Raw genomic sequence first — 12319 nt, forward strand, 5'->3', positions numbered from 1 at the left:
CCCTGAGGCAGGAAAGCCTGGTGCGGGGAGCATGGGGGTTGCAGTGAGGCTACAGGCCTGGGCGGTACAAGTGCTCACCAGGGATGGACTGGCCTGTGCTGCAGTGTGCACAAGGGCCCGGCAGGGGCACTGGGGACCCAGAGAGCAGTGAGCCGCACCGGGCCAGTCGGCAATTCCTGAGTGATGAGGTCAGGGGTGCCTACGGAGGGCTGGGCAGTGGAAGAGAAGGCAGGCAGGGCTAGATCACAGGTGAGGAGGCTGGGACTCTGAGGGAGGGTTTTAGCTGAGGAACATGGGTGCCCATTGTGGGACATTCATGTTGGTGTCATCATGAAAGGACAGGAGACAGGGAGGCTAGGAGCTGGAGGGCCAGTGTCCCAGCGACAGGTGCTCAGAGGCTTCCTGGGTCAGTAGCCAGGACTCACCTAAACTGTACGGACATGGCTCTCCTTGACCAGCAGGCCGTGAAGGCAGCAAGCTGGCTGTCCCAAGCACCCGCCGGTTGGCTTTCTGCTTCTGGGCATCCACGCTCCTGTCCTACAGCGCATTGCTGGGATTTGGGAGAAGTACCATCCCCCGGGGGGAGTGTAGTCTTACAGGTCTGTGACTCGGCTGCTCCCTGCACCTGCACCCTGAGGGCGTGCTGGGAGGACGGACACGGGCTGGAGCTGACCTACCACGCAGCAGTGCCCACTGTGACTGAGGAATCGGTCTGGCTGACCAGAACCCGATTCCAAGGTCCATCTTTTCTAGACTGGTTCTGCCTTCCTGCCATTTCTACGAGCTACCTCATACCTGTCCAGGAAACCCCTTCTGGTTAAGCTGCTGAGGCTTCTGTTGCTCACCCGACATGCTGACTGAACCCCGCCCCACCCCAAGTCAGGGTGCCCATCGACCTTCCCAGCAGGCTTATCTGCCCACTGATGAAGGGCTATGCGGGGTCCCAACCTGCCTCACTAACAAGGAGGTGGGCGTGAGGGGCCCAAGGGCCTGGACTCAGGTCTGGGAGGGTGAGCCCCCCAGCAGGTGTCATCACTCACTGTGCCCCAGATGCCTGGTGACGTTGCTGGAACAGCTAGACCCAGCCTCTTCTGAGGACTTGGCCCCTCTGGCCAAGTCCTTCCTTGTTCGAGCCAGTTTGAGTTGGCTTTTCTGTCAAGATTGCAGGGTCCTGACTGATACTAGAGTGGATGAGAGGCAAGGAGACAGGGAATTCTAACAGTGCAGCAAGCATGAAGACCAAGGAAGTGCAGGGAGCAGAGAGGTGAGAGGCTGCCAAGACCCAAGGATGGCCAGGAAAGGCAGAACACCAGAGGGAACAGCACGTGCAGCAGAGGGAGCCCGGCAAAGGCTCCAGTGAGAAGTCAGAGGAAGGAAGTGCTGCACCCTTAACAGTGGGGCAGGAGCAAACCATGAGCCTCTGAGATTGTCTTGGAGTAATAGCTGGACAGGACCTGTGACAACTGTGTGCAGGAGGGCCGGGAGGAGGCAGCATCCAGGCTGGAGCTGCTGGACAGGCAGGGCTGCCAGTCACCTGCGCATTCAGGCCAGTGGCACCTCGGACCAGGGGAGGGTGCAGACTGCGGGTAGCTGGAGAGGGCAAGGCCAAGGCTCACAAGTCCAGGCTTGGGGCTGGCCAGGTCTTAACAGGACAAGTGAGCTACGCTGGGACTGAAGGCACAGCCACCCTGGGCAAGGACAGTGAGCTTCTCTGGGCCAGTGGTAGCTCTGGAACAGGGCACTGTCCTGCAGGAGAAGCTCTGCTGGCTTCGCATGCCAGAGCCCAAACCAAGGCTTCCGAGTCTTCACTTGAACTCCAAGAAAGAAGGAAAGGCCATGGCACAAAACCACATACACAGAGGCTCCAGACCACAGAATGAGGATATAGCAACTTGCAACAGTTTTATTCCTAATCTGAATATAAAGAACAATGAATGTAAAGAACAAGGAGGTGATCTGTGTAACCTGTGAAACACTGATGCCGTCTTCCAGGCAGCGGGCCCCTCGGCAGGGCTCAGTGACTAATGCTGCCTGGACCGCAAGGACCTTCTGTTTGATTTGGAGATGCCAGCCTCCCTTTCCTTCTCAGGGTCGAAGACTTCTGTGTACAGAAAAAGCCAGGAAGACACAGTGAATGGTGGGGGCTGGTGGCACAGGGACACCGGCTCAAGTCGACAGCTATGTTTCCCATGCCAAGGACTCTGTCCTACGTCCCTAACACTCTTCACTGCTAACCCTCTCCCCAGCCTGTGAGGAAGGTGGAATTGTCCCGATTCACAGAGGAACAAACTGAGGGAGCTGCAGGTGCTGCTTTCACATGCCCCTCTGGAGACGGCTGCTAGATGCATGCTCGCATGCGTTAGAATTTCTACTGCATTCTAGAGAGCTCCTTGGAACCGTGTGAGTCAGCCTTCGCTTCCTGCAACAGTTGCTTCCACCTGTGGGATCAGGCCGCTGACACAGACCCCCAGTGGAGCACTCCCATCTCCAAGGGCTTCTTGTGTCCAGGCACTGAGATCTGCTAGTCCAGCCCCTCCCATAGGCACCTGGGGACCATGTACCTGGGATCTCATGGGGCCAATAGTCGTTACAGTGGGGGCAGTGTGGCTCAGAATTCGACTGGAAGTACTTGGCCACACAAGGCAAGTGCATCTTGATCCCGCAGGTTTCGCAGCTTTGACCCTGAAATAAGAAGGGCTGACATGGAGCTCATGGGCACCTGCTGTTCCACAAACCCCCAGGGCAGCTGTAAGGAAAATGGCCAGCAGGCAACAGCTTTATTATCTTCCAGGCCCCAAATTCATACTGATAATAATCCTGATGTCCTCAGTACAGTGGGTTTTACTAAAGAATTCTGAACAAATGACCACAGCAGAAGAAGATGAAGGCTCACAAGGCTATCCCAGCAACTCTCAGGCTCCTGCACTCAGACCTGCAGGTAGGTATAGACAGCCATAGCTTTCAGAAGGCAATTTGGCAACAAGGCTCAGAAGTATTAAAATACAAAAAATGTGTACTTTGTCCCAGAAATTTCACTTGTAAGAATTCAACCCAAAAATAATCACCAAGTGCCCAAGGATATACATGCAAAGAGGTCCACCATAGCAACTGCAATTACAAAAAGAAAAAAATTACAAAATGATAAAAACCAAAAAGGACACAGAAATGTCCAGCGCTGGTTCAATGGCTGTAAAGCCCTGCAAAGCATCAGTGTAAAACAGGTGACTTAGGAAACAATCGACATGGAAAGATGTTTACCATGAAACTGCAGTTACACAAAAGATGCAGGAGAGCCTTCCCGGAGAAAAATAAATAAAGCAAGAGCCCTGGATTAGAACAGTGGAGCCAGAGAATTGGAAAGGCAGCACATCCACATGGGCAGAGTGGGAGCAGTGTCCTCGGGAAGAGGGCCTCCATCCATCCCCACTGGGAGGGCTGGGCCCTGGGGAGCTGGGCCCACACCTGGCCCGTGGAGGTACCTGGATGAGGAGGCTGTGGCAGATGTTGCAGATCTTCACAGAGTCCGGATACGTCTCCCGGATGTACTGCTCCATCTCCAGGATGGCCCGGCCGTGCAGGGTGAACTCCCCTTCCTTCTGTGGGGACAGAAAGGGAGGTGGCTACCCTTAGCCAGGCCCTCTCCCTACTCAGTACCTCCACCCCTTTCTGCCATCAGACAGGCCAAAGCCCAGAAGACACAAAGGTCTGGATGCTCCTCACCCCTGCGGATTTCCACCAGCCCCAGCCAACTAGAGTGAACCATGTGCCCCTGCAGAGCCTCAGCAAGGAAAACCACGACAAAGACCTAAAAGGCAATGGAGGCAAGCCCTGCACCTTCTTTGTACCTTGCTTGTGCCTTCAGACATAACCACTCTATCTGCACAGAGACCCCAAACAAGGCACTGTCACATCCTCCAGCAGGTAAGGACACTGAGATCCACAAAAGGCAACAGTCTCCCTACAGGCAGCCCCACTGCTTCCATTCCTTGCCCTCAGCCGCCTCACCCCACTCCACAAGAGTAGCATCCCAGGGCCTGCCAGCACTGCTGCCTGCAGCCTCCAGAGGGACCTTCTGAGATCACTTCTGACCACACCACTTTACAGATAGATGAAGCTGGAGGAGAGCAGAGAGGCAAAGCTGGGCCTCCTGGTTCCCACCTCTGGGCACAGTCCACGTGACACATGACCTGAAAAACCTGGGAGAGGCAGAAAGCACACCAACAATTCGGCTGCCCCGGCCAACCCCACTGCCAAGACTCAGGAGAGACGGGGACTAAGGGAGACCCGCAGAGAGGCGAATGTCATGGGAACCCACGCAAGTCAATCCTGCCTCATCAGCATCAGCTAAAGGATCAGGACATGACCTGTTAAGCACTGCCGCTACAGTCTGATCCTCTTCCCTGGAGGGCAGCAGGGAAGTAACAGCATGGGGGTTGGAGGCTGGACACAGGCATGCTGAGAAGCCTGTGGGGATCCGGCTGAGAGGCAGAGGGCTCAGCCTGGCCAGGAGATGGCGCCACTGAGGACAGAAGCCTGCCAAGTTTCTCGAGTGCTCACTGCCTTTTCTGCTATTTTCTTTTCTACAAGAAAACAGCAGAAAATCAGCTTGCTCTTTTCTACAAGAGCTTGTTGTAAAATTTCTGACAGTTAGTCCCCCGCCACCTCACCCCATTCCTGCCCTCATCCCCACCATGCACATGGAAGGGAAGTGTGTTTGTGTGACCTGGGCTCACTGCGTTCACTCTGGGCCACCAGTGGAGGGGCCAGGTGACCACCAGAGGGAGACGCAGGCAACTGGGTGTAGAGTTGGAGAGCTGGGGCAGCGATTGCTGGGTGCCAGAGAGGGCAGGCTGTGTGGGTTTTAGGAGGGCAGGGAGGCTGGAGCACCAGGCACGGGAGTCCTGCACCATGGCTGTCACCATGTGGACACAGGCTTTGTGCCCCTCAAGTGCTGTGTGACTGGTTCCTTCTCAAAAGCTCCCAAATCCATCATGTACTCCCTCCCCACGGCTACCACCCAATTCCACCCTTACCTCCCCCAACTGCTCTTCCTGAGCTACCTCTCCACCAGCAATGTGACCTCTACAGAACAAGACCAGCCCTGTCCCTATGCCTAAACCCTCCAGGGGCTTCCCACGATCCTTGGGCTGAAGAGCCAAGTCCCCAATGTGCCATCTCATATGCCTACTTTGTCCACTCTGCCCACGGTCCTTGTGCTCGGATCACCCTGGCCTCAGTTCCTGAAGCACACTGTGGCCCCTCTGGCCACAGGGCCTTTGCACAGGCTGACCACCCACCCCACCCACAGCTAACTCCTCCACAGCCTTCAGCTCAACTGTCACGTCCCCAGCTGAGGGCCAGTTCCTTTGTTAAGGTGACTTAAAGGAAACCATGTTTCCTTTCCAGCTGTAACTCTACTTCTGCGAGATGACTATGTGACTGATCTTGAGCTCCCCCAGCAGGGTGCAAGCCCCACAAGAGCAGCGGCCAGGTCTGGATTTGCTCATTTCTGTGTGCCCTGCATCTGGTGTGGGGCCTAGTACTTGGCAGTCCTGTGATAAGCATCTGAGGGAAGATTAAACAGACCTTACAAGGGTCTGCTTGATGCCAAAGAGGAACGTCCAGTGCTCTGGCAAACAAGTTCCAGGCTCAAGCCACATTTACTAAACATCTACATATGCCTGAAACTGCGCCCAAGGCTTATGGTTCACGACCCCACTCAGTCCTCTGAGGCCCACCAGGGGAGGGGCAGGTGGGGTTTACCAGTTCTCCAAAGAAGACCACAGCTCAAGTGTCATCCCAGCCTGGCAACAACACAGGCTAGAGATGCGCAGCCCCTAGGGCGTGTGGAGATATGGCCAGTCAGTGGGCACCCGAGCTCTGATGAGCCACGCCTGCCCTCAGAGGCCTCCCCCCAGCCCGACGACCCTCCACCGCATGGCCTCCTCACTGACTGGCAGTTGCCTCAGCACTGATATGCTGAGCCATAGTCTCTCCAGCCATGAAGTGTCCTTGGGTGACAGACCCACCTGGAATAACCCCAGTCAACAGGCACCTGGCTATTACTACAGAAGTCCCATTCTATGAGGCTGAGGATCAGACTCTCAAACGTGGTCCTTCTGAGCAAGGTGCTGCCCCCAGAAGGCTTGTCAGGGGGCCAGCCAGCTCCCCACCCCAGTCTTCAGTGGCTCCTCCAAAGTGCCACAGATCTCGCAGCAACTCTCACCAACCCATCCAGGTCAGAAAGCACTGGGGCCTTCATGAAAAATACCTGGGAGCAACCAACATCCTCATCCTCAGGTGAGAAGCACAGTCTCAGAGACCAGCAGCCACCTGCCACAGGTGGTGGGGGATCTGGAGGTGTCTCTCACCTCCCACCCCTCCCCACCAAGTTTGTTCCTCAGTCCAAGTGAGGGCACCTGAGGGCCACTCAATAAGAGGAGTCCTACAGGGCTGCCTGGCACCAGGGCTATGACAACTACTCCTGCAGCAGCTTCCATAACCTCTGTTCCACTCTGGAGCTCAGGGCCACCCTGAAGAAGGTGGTGCCAGCACATCCATGCCACTAAGGAAGGCACAAAAGGGCAGAACCCAGATCCAAAGCTCAGTCCAACAGAGGCAGGGCCTTTCCTCTTTGTCACCTACCTCTCCAGGCAATGAAGGGATGGGCAAAGGGAAAATCTAATGCTAAACTCGGGTGCACACCCTGCAAGTTCTACATTGAGGATGTCAGTGTAAGCTAGATAAGCACTCTAAACTACAATGCAAAGGGCTATGAACTGGGATTCCAGAGCTCTCAGCTCTAAAAGCTGGGATAACAGGTGACTTCAATGGATTTTTCATGCATATCAACATTTCCTAATCTTCCTATAATGAGCAAGTATTTCTTGTACCATTTTTCTGCAGATCTTAAACTCTGGCCCTCTGGAACTTCATCGCCCTGTCTAGTCATCCATTCAGCAGGCACTTACTGAGTACCGATGGTGCCAAGCACTACATCTGTAAGGGGCCAATGATAAAACAGCCCTGGACTGAAGAGAGACTGCACCACGAGAAAAGTCAGTAATAACCTGCACAGCCTGAGACCATTCTCTATTGCCAACTATACCCCAGAGATGAAGAAAAACTATGACAAAGCCATTGATGGGGAGCTGCAGTCCCCAAACTGGGGCCTGAACTTGGCTCTGCTACTCTCAGGGTGTTAGACATCACCCAGACCACTAAACTATGGACCTATCACAGAACAGTGGGTGGACTCATGGACAGGACACATATAAACATGCCTGGCAGATTTAGGCACTGACCAGGAGCCCCCAGCCCTGTCCTCATCCTCAGGAACCTCTCTGGCACTTCCCCCCCACCAGGTACCCCAGGAACTGAGTACAGGTCAGGTTGCCAGGGTGAACCTGCTCCACAAAGAAACCAATAACTCAGAGCACAAATTACCACAACCCAGCAGCAAGCTCTCCCTGAAAAGGAAGTGAATAATCTTTTTAGCCACAAGCAGCAGTCTCCAGCCAGAAGTCTAACCACCAAGCAAGGAAGTGGAGGAGTGACATGAGCGTGTCCTGAACAGACAGGGGGCGCAGGCATTTGGGGGGGGGCGGCACAGCTGTGGTAAACTTGGCCAACACTGAGCTGTCAGGCCCAGGCTTCTTGAAAACACTGGTGCCTTTTGTGGAAAAAGAACTGAAACATTTGTTCTGCTGCAATCAATAGGACTAGACATGGGGGTGGGCAGCATCTAGAAACTGAATCTGTACTTCGGGCCTTTCCCAGCTCTCCACAGCCCCCTCCTGAAGTTTGTCTGCACTTCCTCTTTGCTCCTTAAGGGCCACTGCCAAAGTGAAAGAACCCAGAGCAGCAGCCCTAGGCAACACGCTGCTGATAGTAACAGCAATGGTAACAACAGTCAGGTAACAACATTCCTCAGCCAGCCTCCTCTGGGTGCCAGGCAGCCAACACCATGCACCGTATTACTGCACTGTCTCATTCCTGCTCCATCCCCCGCAAATGCCCAGAGGTGGGAGATACTATCAGTCCCCTCTTACAGACAGGGAAGTCTAGGTCACCTGGCCCAGGGATCAGAGCCAGGTCAGACGCTAGAGCTGTGCTCTTACGCACTAAATCATACTCTGTCTCCACAGTCTATGAGCCAGAGGCTCGATCCCAGAGGCTGAATCCCTCGACACCACCCCTGGCTCTGCCACTTCTGGCTGTGGCACCCTAGACAGCTCATGTGAGCAAACAGGGGTGGGGTCCAAATCCTTCTGCCAGGTCACTATGGTTACGCATTAAAGCAGATAAGGGACCCAAGAGGGCTGGCCTGGCTCCACAAACATCAATGGGATACAAATATGGTTTCAGAGGAAAAGCTGTTACTGGGCTGGGGAAACCATCAGGCAAAGTACCTCTATCAGCCATTTGTTTTGTACAAACTTCTGCAGCACCTGCTCAGCTTCCTTCTTCCTCATTTTCTTGCCTTTAAGTTGATCGACCAGGTTCAAAATGTTTGTGGAAGATGCAAAGCCAGTTTCTGAGTCAATAATCAGTTCCAGCTGGAAGAAACAGAAGGTACCATGTTAATCTACTAAATTGGCAAAAACAACTTTTAAGCAATAACACCCATTCTTGCAGGGATGCAATACAACTACTCAGATCACAGGCAGAACTGTACACTGGTACACTTCCCCAAAACAACTTTAATACCATTCCAAATAATCTTAATGTCCAAAAATCACCTCACCTCTCTTGCCCCCCACACCCACCTCCCTGAAAACAGGGAGGCTGAGAAATGAAGTACTGAATAAATGAGGCAGCACCTCTCTTTACTCAGAGGTGGTCAGGACAGCAAGGCTGGCGTCAGTGGCAGGTTAGAACTAGGAAAGACAGAAGAGCAGAGCCAGGTGGGCCAGCGAGAGACAGCTTGGGCACTGTAGAGGGCCAGGCAAGCTTCCCTAAAACCTCTGCCCAAAGCAGCGTGGGTGCCACTGGGCTTCCTGCAGACACACAGGTGCATGTCGCTCACCTAGAGCCTACTTCTCAACCTTGGCTGCTGGTAGTCCCCAGGAGATTTGCAGGTAGTGATTCTAGGACCTGGTTCTCAGAGATTTGGATTTGACAGATCTGGGGTGAAGCTAGAATATCTGAATTATTTTTTACCTTCACAGTTATTATCATTGCATCTAGATCTGAGAACCACTCTCTTAGCCAGGTGCTCAGCAGGTGTGCGGCAAGGGCTGAGCAAATGGCCCTGAAGCCTGGCAGAGCAATGCCTTTCAAATCCTCACATGGTTAAAATGTAGATTTGGATCCAACTCTGGGGTGAGCACCAAGATCTGGCCTTTCTAATAAGCTCCCAAGTGTGCTGCTGCTGCTGCTGCTGTTCCCAGACGGCACTTTGAGCAGCCAGGTAGGAGCACTACTCCTGAGGCCCTGCTCTTACTCAGCCCATTAAGGCTCACATCTGGCCCAGCCCTTCTTTCCCAGGCAGCCAAGGCACCCTCCCCAGCAATCACCTGGCAGCTGTGAATTCCTGATGAGGTACCCAGAGACATCTTCCTTCAAAGGCCTCTCTTAGGCAGCAATACTGGCCTCTATCTCCCTAGTGACCCTTGAAGAAATGGAGTCAAAAGTGTCCCCTAAGAAGCCTGGCCAATGTACTTACAGCCTTTCTAAACAGATCCAGTTCATTCTCTGCAAAATCTGTGGCCATTTTGGAAATTGAAGTTGTGGCAAGATTCACCTAAAAAATAAGTCAGCACAATGGTCAAGCTGTGCCCTCCCTTGTTGGTTAACACGTTGCTGGCTCTCTCTCCCACCCACCCATCGCTGAGCTCCTGCACTCAGGCATTGTGGCTACAGGGATTGGTCTGTACCCAGCTTTCTATCACAGATTTCAGGCTTTAGCTCAGCCAACATACCTGACTATCAGAGATTTTAGAACTCTAAAGGTTGTGCGGTACTTTCCAAACTCAGATAAACACGGGCAACTTATCTGCATGTTAATGGAGCTTCAAATGCAAATGGCACTGAGAGGCCTGGTACGGAAGAATCTGCTCTGCCTCATCTTGCCTGGCATTTCCAGTTATTTGATGCCTAACACTTTTTCCACAGAGTCAAGTTTGGGAAACCCTGGACTAAAGTGCTCCGTTCTGACTGAGGGCCTGGCTGGGAGCACGCCGTGTCCTCTGACAGCCTGGGTGTTTCTGAGCCAAGGACTGGGGGCCTGTCAGTGTCCCCCTCCTTACTGCACCCTGTTTCCCAGCTGTGAGGGGAAATCTGGAAAAAACAGAACACCTAAAATGGGTCTCCATCCTTAATACCCCCCCACACCTTTTCTTTTCACAGCTTCTACGTCTTATTCCAAATAAAAAACCATTTTCTCCCTTTATTCCTAACAGTCCATACATCTCTGCCACATCTCTAGTGCTGCCACATCTCTAGTGGGGATGGCACCTCACATATGGGCAGTGACAAAAGCACTGAGGTCCGGGATGTGGTTCTGGGCACCCCGACTCTGATAACCCAAAGGCTAACCCAGGTCTCAAAGGCTTGCTGTGAGCGCGGGGTGGGGAGAATGCAAGCAGGTCTGCTTCTTTCTCCCACCACCTCAGAGTCCTGTCAGGCAGGGAGCTCTTGCACTCTTCACAACAGGCCTGTGTCCACGGTACACTCCGCTCTAGCTCCCCACAGTGCCACTAGAGGGCTCTGCCTGGCACTTACCAGCGCGTAAATGGGTCTCCCGTCATCTTCTGTGACTCCTTTTTTTATCTCAATATACAAGGACTCCAAGACACTATTGATGTTGTTGATAAAGTCCTCCAACTTCTCCACGGTAGCATTGCCTGGAAGTAAACAGGCAAAAACGGGGGTGGGGGGGGTGAAGGGGGCCTCGTCAAAATGGTACAGCTTGTTTTAATCATTCTAATCAATCACTCCACCACACCTGAACGCACAGGATGGCAGCACCAGAAGCAGGGAAATGCTGCAGCCCTTTTGGGTGAATGCCAGTACCATGCGGTTTCTTTCTTCCTAGAGTATTGGAAGACAAGCAGCAGAAAGGCCCAGAGATGGTATCTGGGACTGCTGGGGTTTCTGTGGTCTTCCTGTCTTTGCTTGTGGCCCCCAGCCTGCCTCCTGCCCAGTGACTAGTAGTCTCTAGTCAGCATCACTCCATGTGCTCAGAGCCTGCAAGGCGACCCCACCGCACACAACATCACACCCCAGCTCTCCGTCTCTGCCCTAGCATCCCCATACAAAGCCTCTGTCCCTGCACATCCTCGCACATCTTGGCTGTATCTTTATTCCTTTCTCCCTTTGCTCGACATCCATTTACCTAACACATGCCAGGCCTTAGGCTTTGTCCTGGGGGTGTAGCGGTGAACAACAACAGCAACCAGGGTGGGAAGAGATGCCCTGCCTTGAGCACCTTACATCCAGTAATCAGTCACTCTTCCCAGTAGCCCTCCCAGCATAGGTAAAGAGGCTGAGGGGCAGCCAGACAGGTGAACTGATGTCCCCAGAGCCATATCCCAGCCCAGGCAAAGCCAGTGTGAGCCCAGATAGCCTAGCTATGACCTGTCCACTCGCCTGCTTCTGCCAGCAGCAGTCTCACAGCCCAGAAGCCACTGTCAGGACCATCAGTCTGAGGAGGGGACCCCCACAGAGCCCAGTAGTGCAGGGGCTTAGGGAAGGAAGGAAGGCAGCAGAGGTGCAGTGGGCAGCAGGAGGCAGATGACCATAAAGGGCCCTGTGGCCAGGTGACAGTGTGGTCTTCCTCCTGTGGACAGCGGGGAGCCTCCCTGCACTGGAAGCAGAAGAGGGACATGGTCAGCTGTGTGTCGTGGAATTACCTTTTTGTACTGCAAAACTTTTCAAACCAAGAGTATGTATTACTGTTTCCACTTACTAAAATAATTAAGTGTAAAAGATTCATACTGTAGAAAAATCACTTTGGAAAAAAAAGCTGCATAAAAAACCAGACACTATGACACCAATTATGTGTAAAACAATAATAGAAGCAATAAAACAATACTGCAGGAAAAAGGCCTGGCGGGTTACCCAGAAAGCTGATGACCAAAGCCACCACTGGGAAGTCACTGCAGGGCACCTGAGCTGTGTCTGGGTTCGACTTCTTACAGAGAGAAGGTATTTCTAAGCTACCCATATAATTAAAGGTTAATAAAGTTTATAAAAACACAAGGATCATGTGATGACAGTGGAGGGTATGGCCATGCACAGGAGACAGTGACAAGCCAGACTCATAAACTCTAACAAGGGGCAGACTGTGGCAGCCCAGAAAAGCTAATGGAAAAGT

At 53.2% G+C, this 12319-nt stretch overlaps 1 protein-coding gene across 3 annotated transcripts in view; it reads right to left on the reverse strand.

Moving 5' to 3' along the window:
* Positions 1–1877: 1877 nt before the first annotated feature.
* Positions 1878–12319, reverse strand: part of NSMCE1 (NSE1 component of SMC5/6 complex) — a 32429-nt gene continuing 21987 nt past the window's right edge. For 2 of the 3 annotated variants that reach the window (XM_012780123.3, XM_012780120.3), the window contains 6 exons: positions 10726–10847; positions 9668–9745; positions 8412–8558; positions 3480–3596; positions 2562–2682; positions 1878–2101 (listed from right to left, as the gene is read on the reverse strand). In XM_012780123.3, the coding sequence (XP_012635577.1) occupies positions 2022–2101; positions 2562–2682; positions 3480–3596; positions 8412–8558; positions 9668–9745; positions 10726–10847 (665 nt within the window). In that variant the 3' untranslated portion in view covers positions 1878–2021. The remainder of the gene's footprint in view (positions 2102–2561; positions 2683–3479; positions 3597–8411; positions 8559–9667; positions 9746–10725; positions 10848–12319) is intronic. The other variant, XM_075995197.1, reaches the window with a different exon arrangement.

The sequence above is a fragment of the Microcebus murinus genome, chromosome 19 (genome assembly GCF_040939455.1).
Source record: "Microcebus murinus isolate Inina chromosome 19, M.murinus_Inina_mat1.0, whole genome shotgun sequence".
Lineage (NCBI taxonomy): Eukaryota > Metazoa > Chordata > Mammalia > Primates > Cheirogaleidae > Microcebus > Microcebus murinus.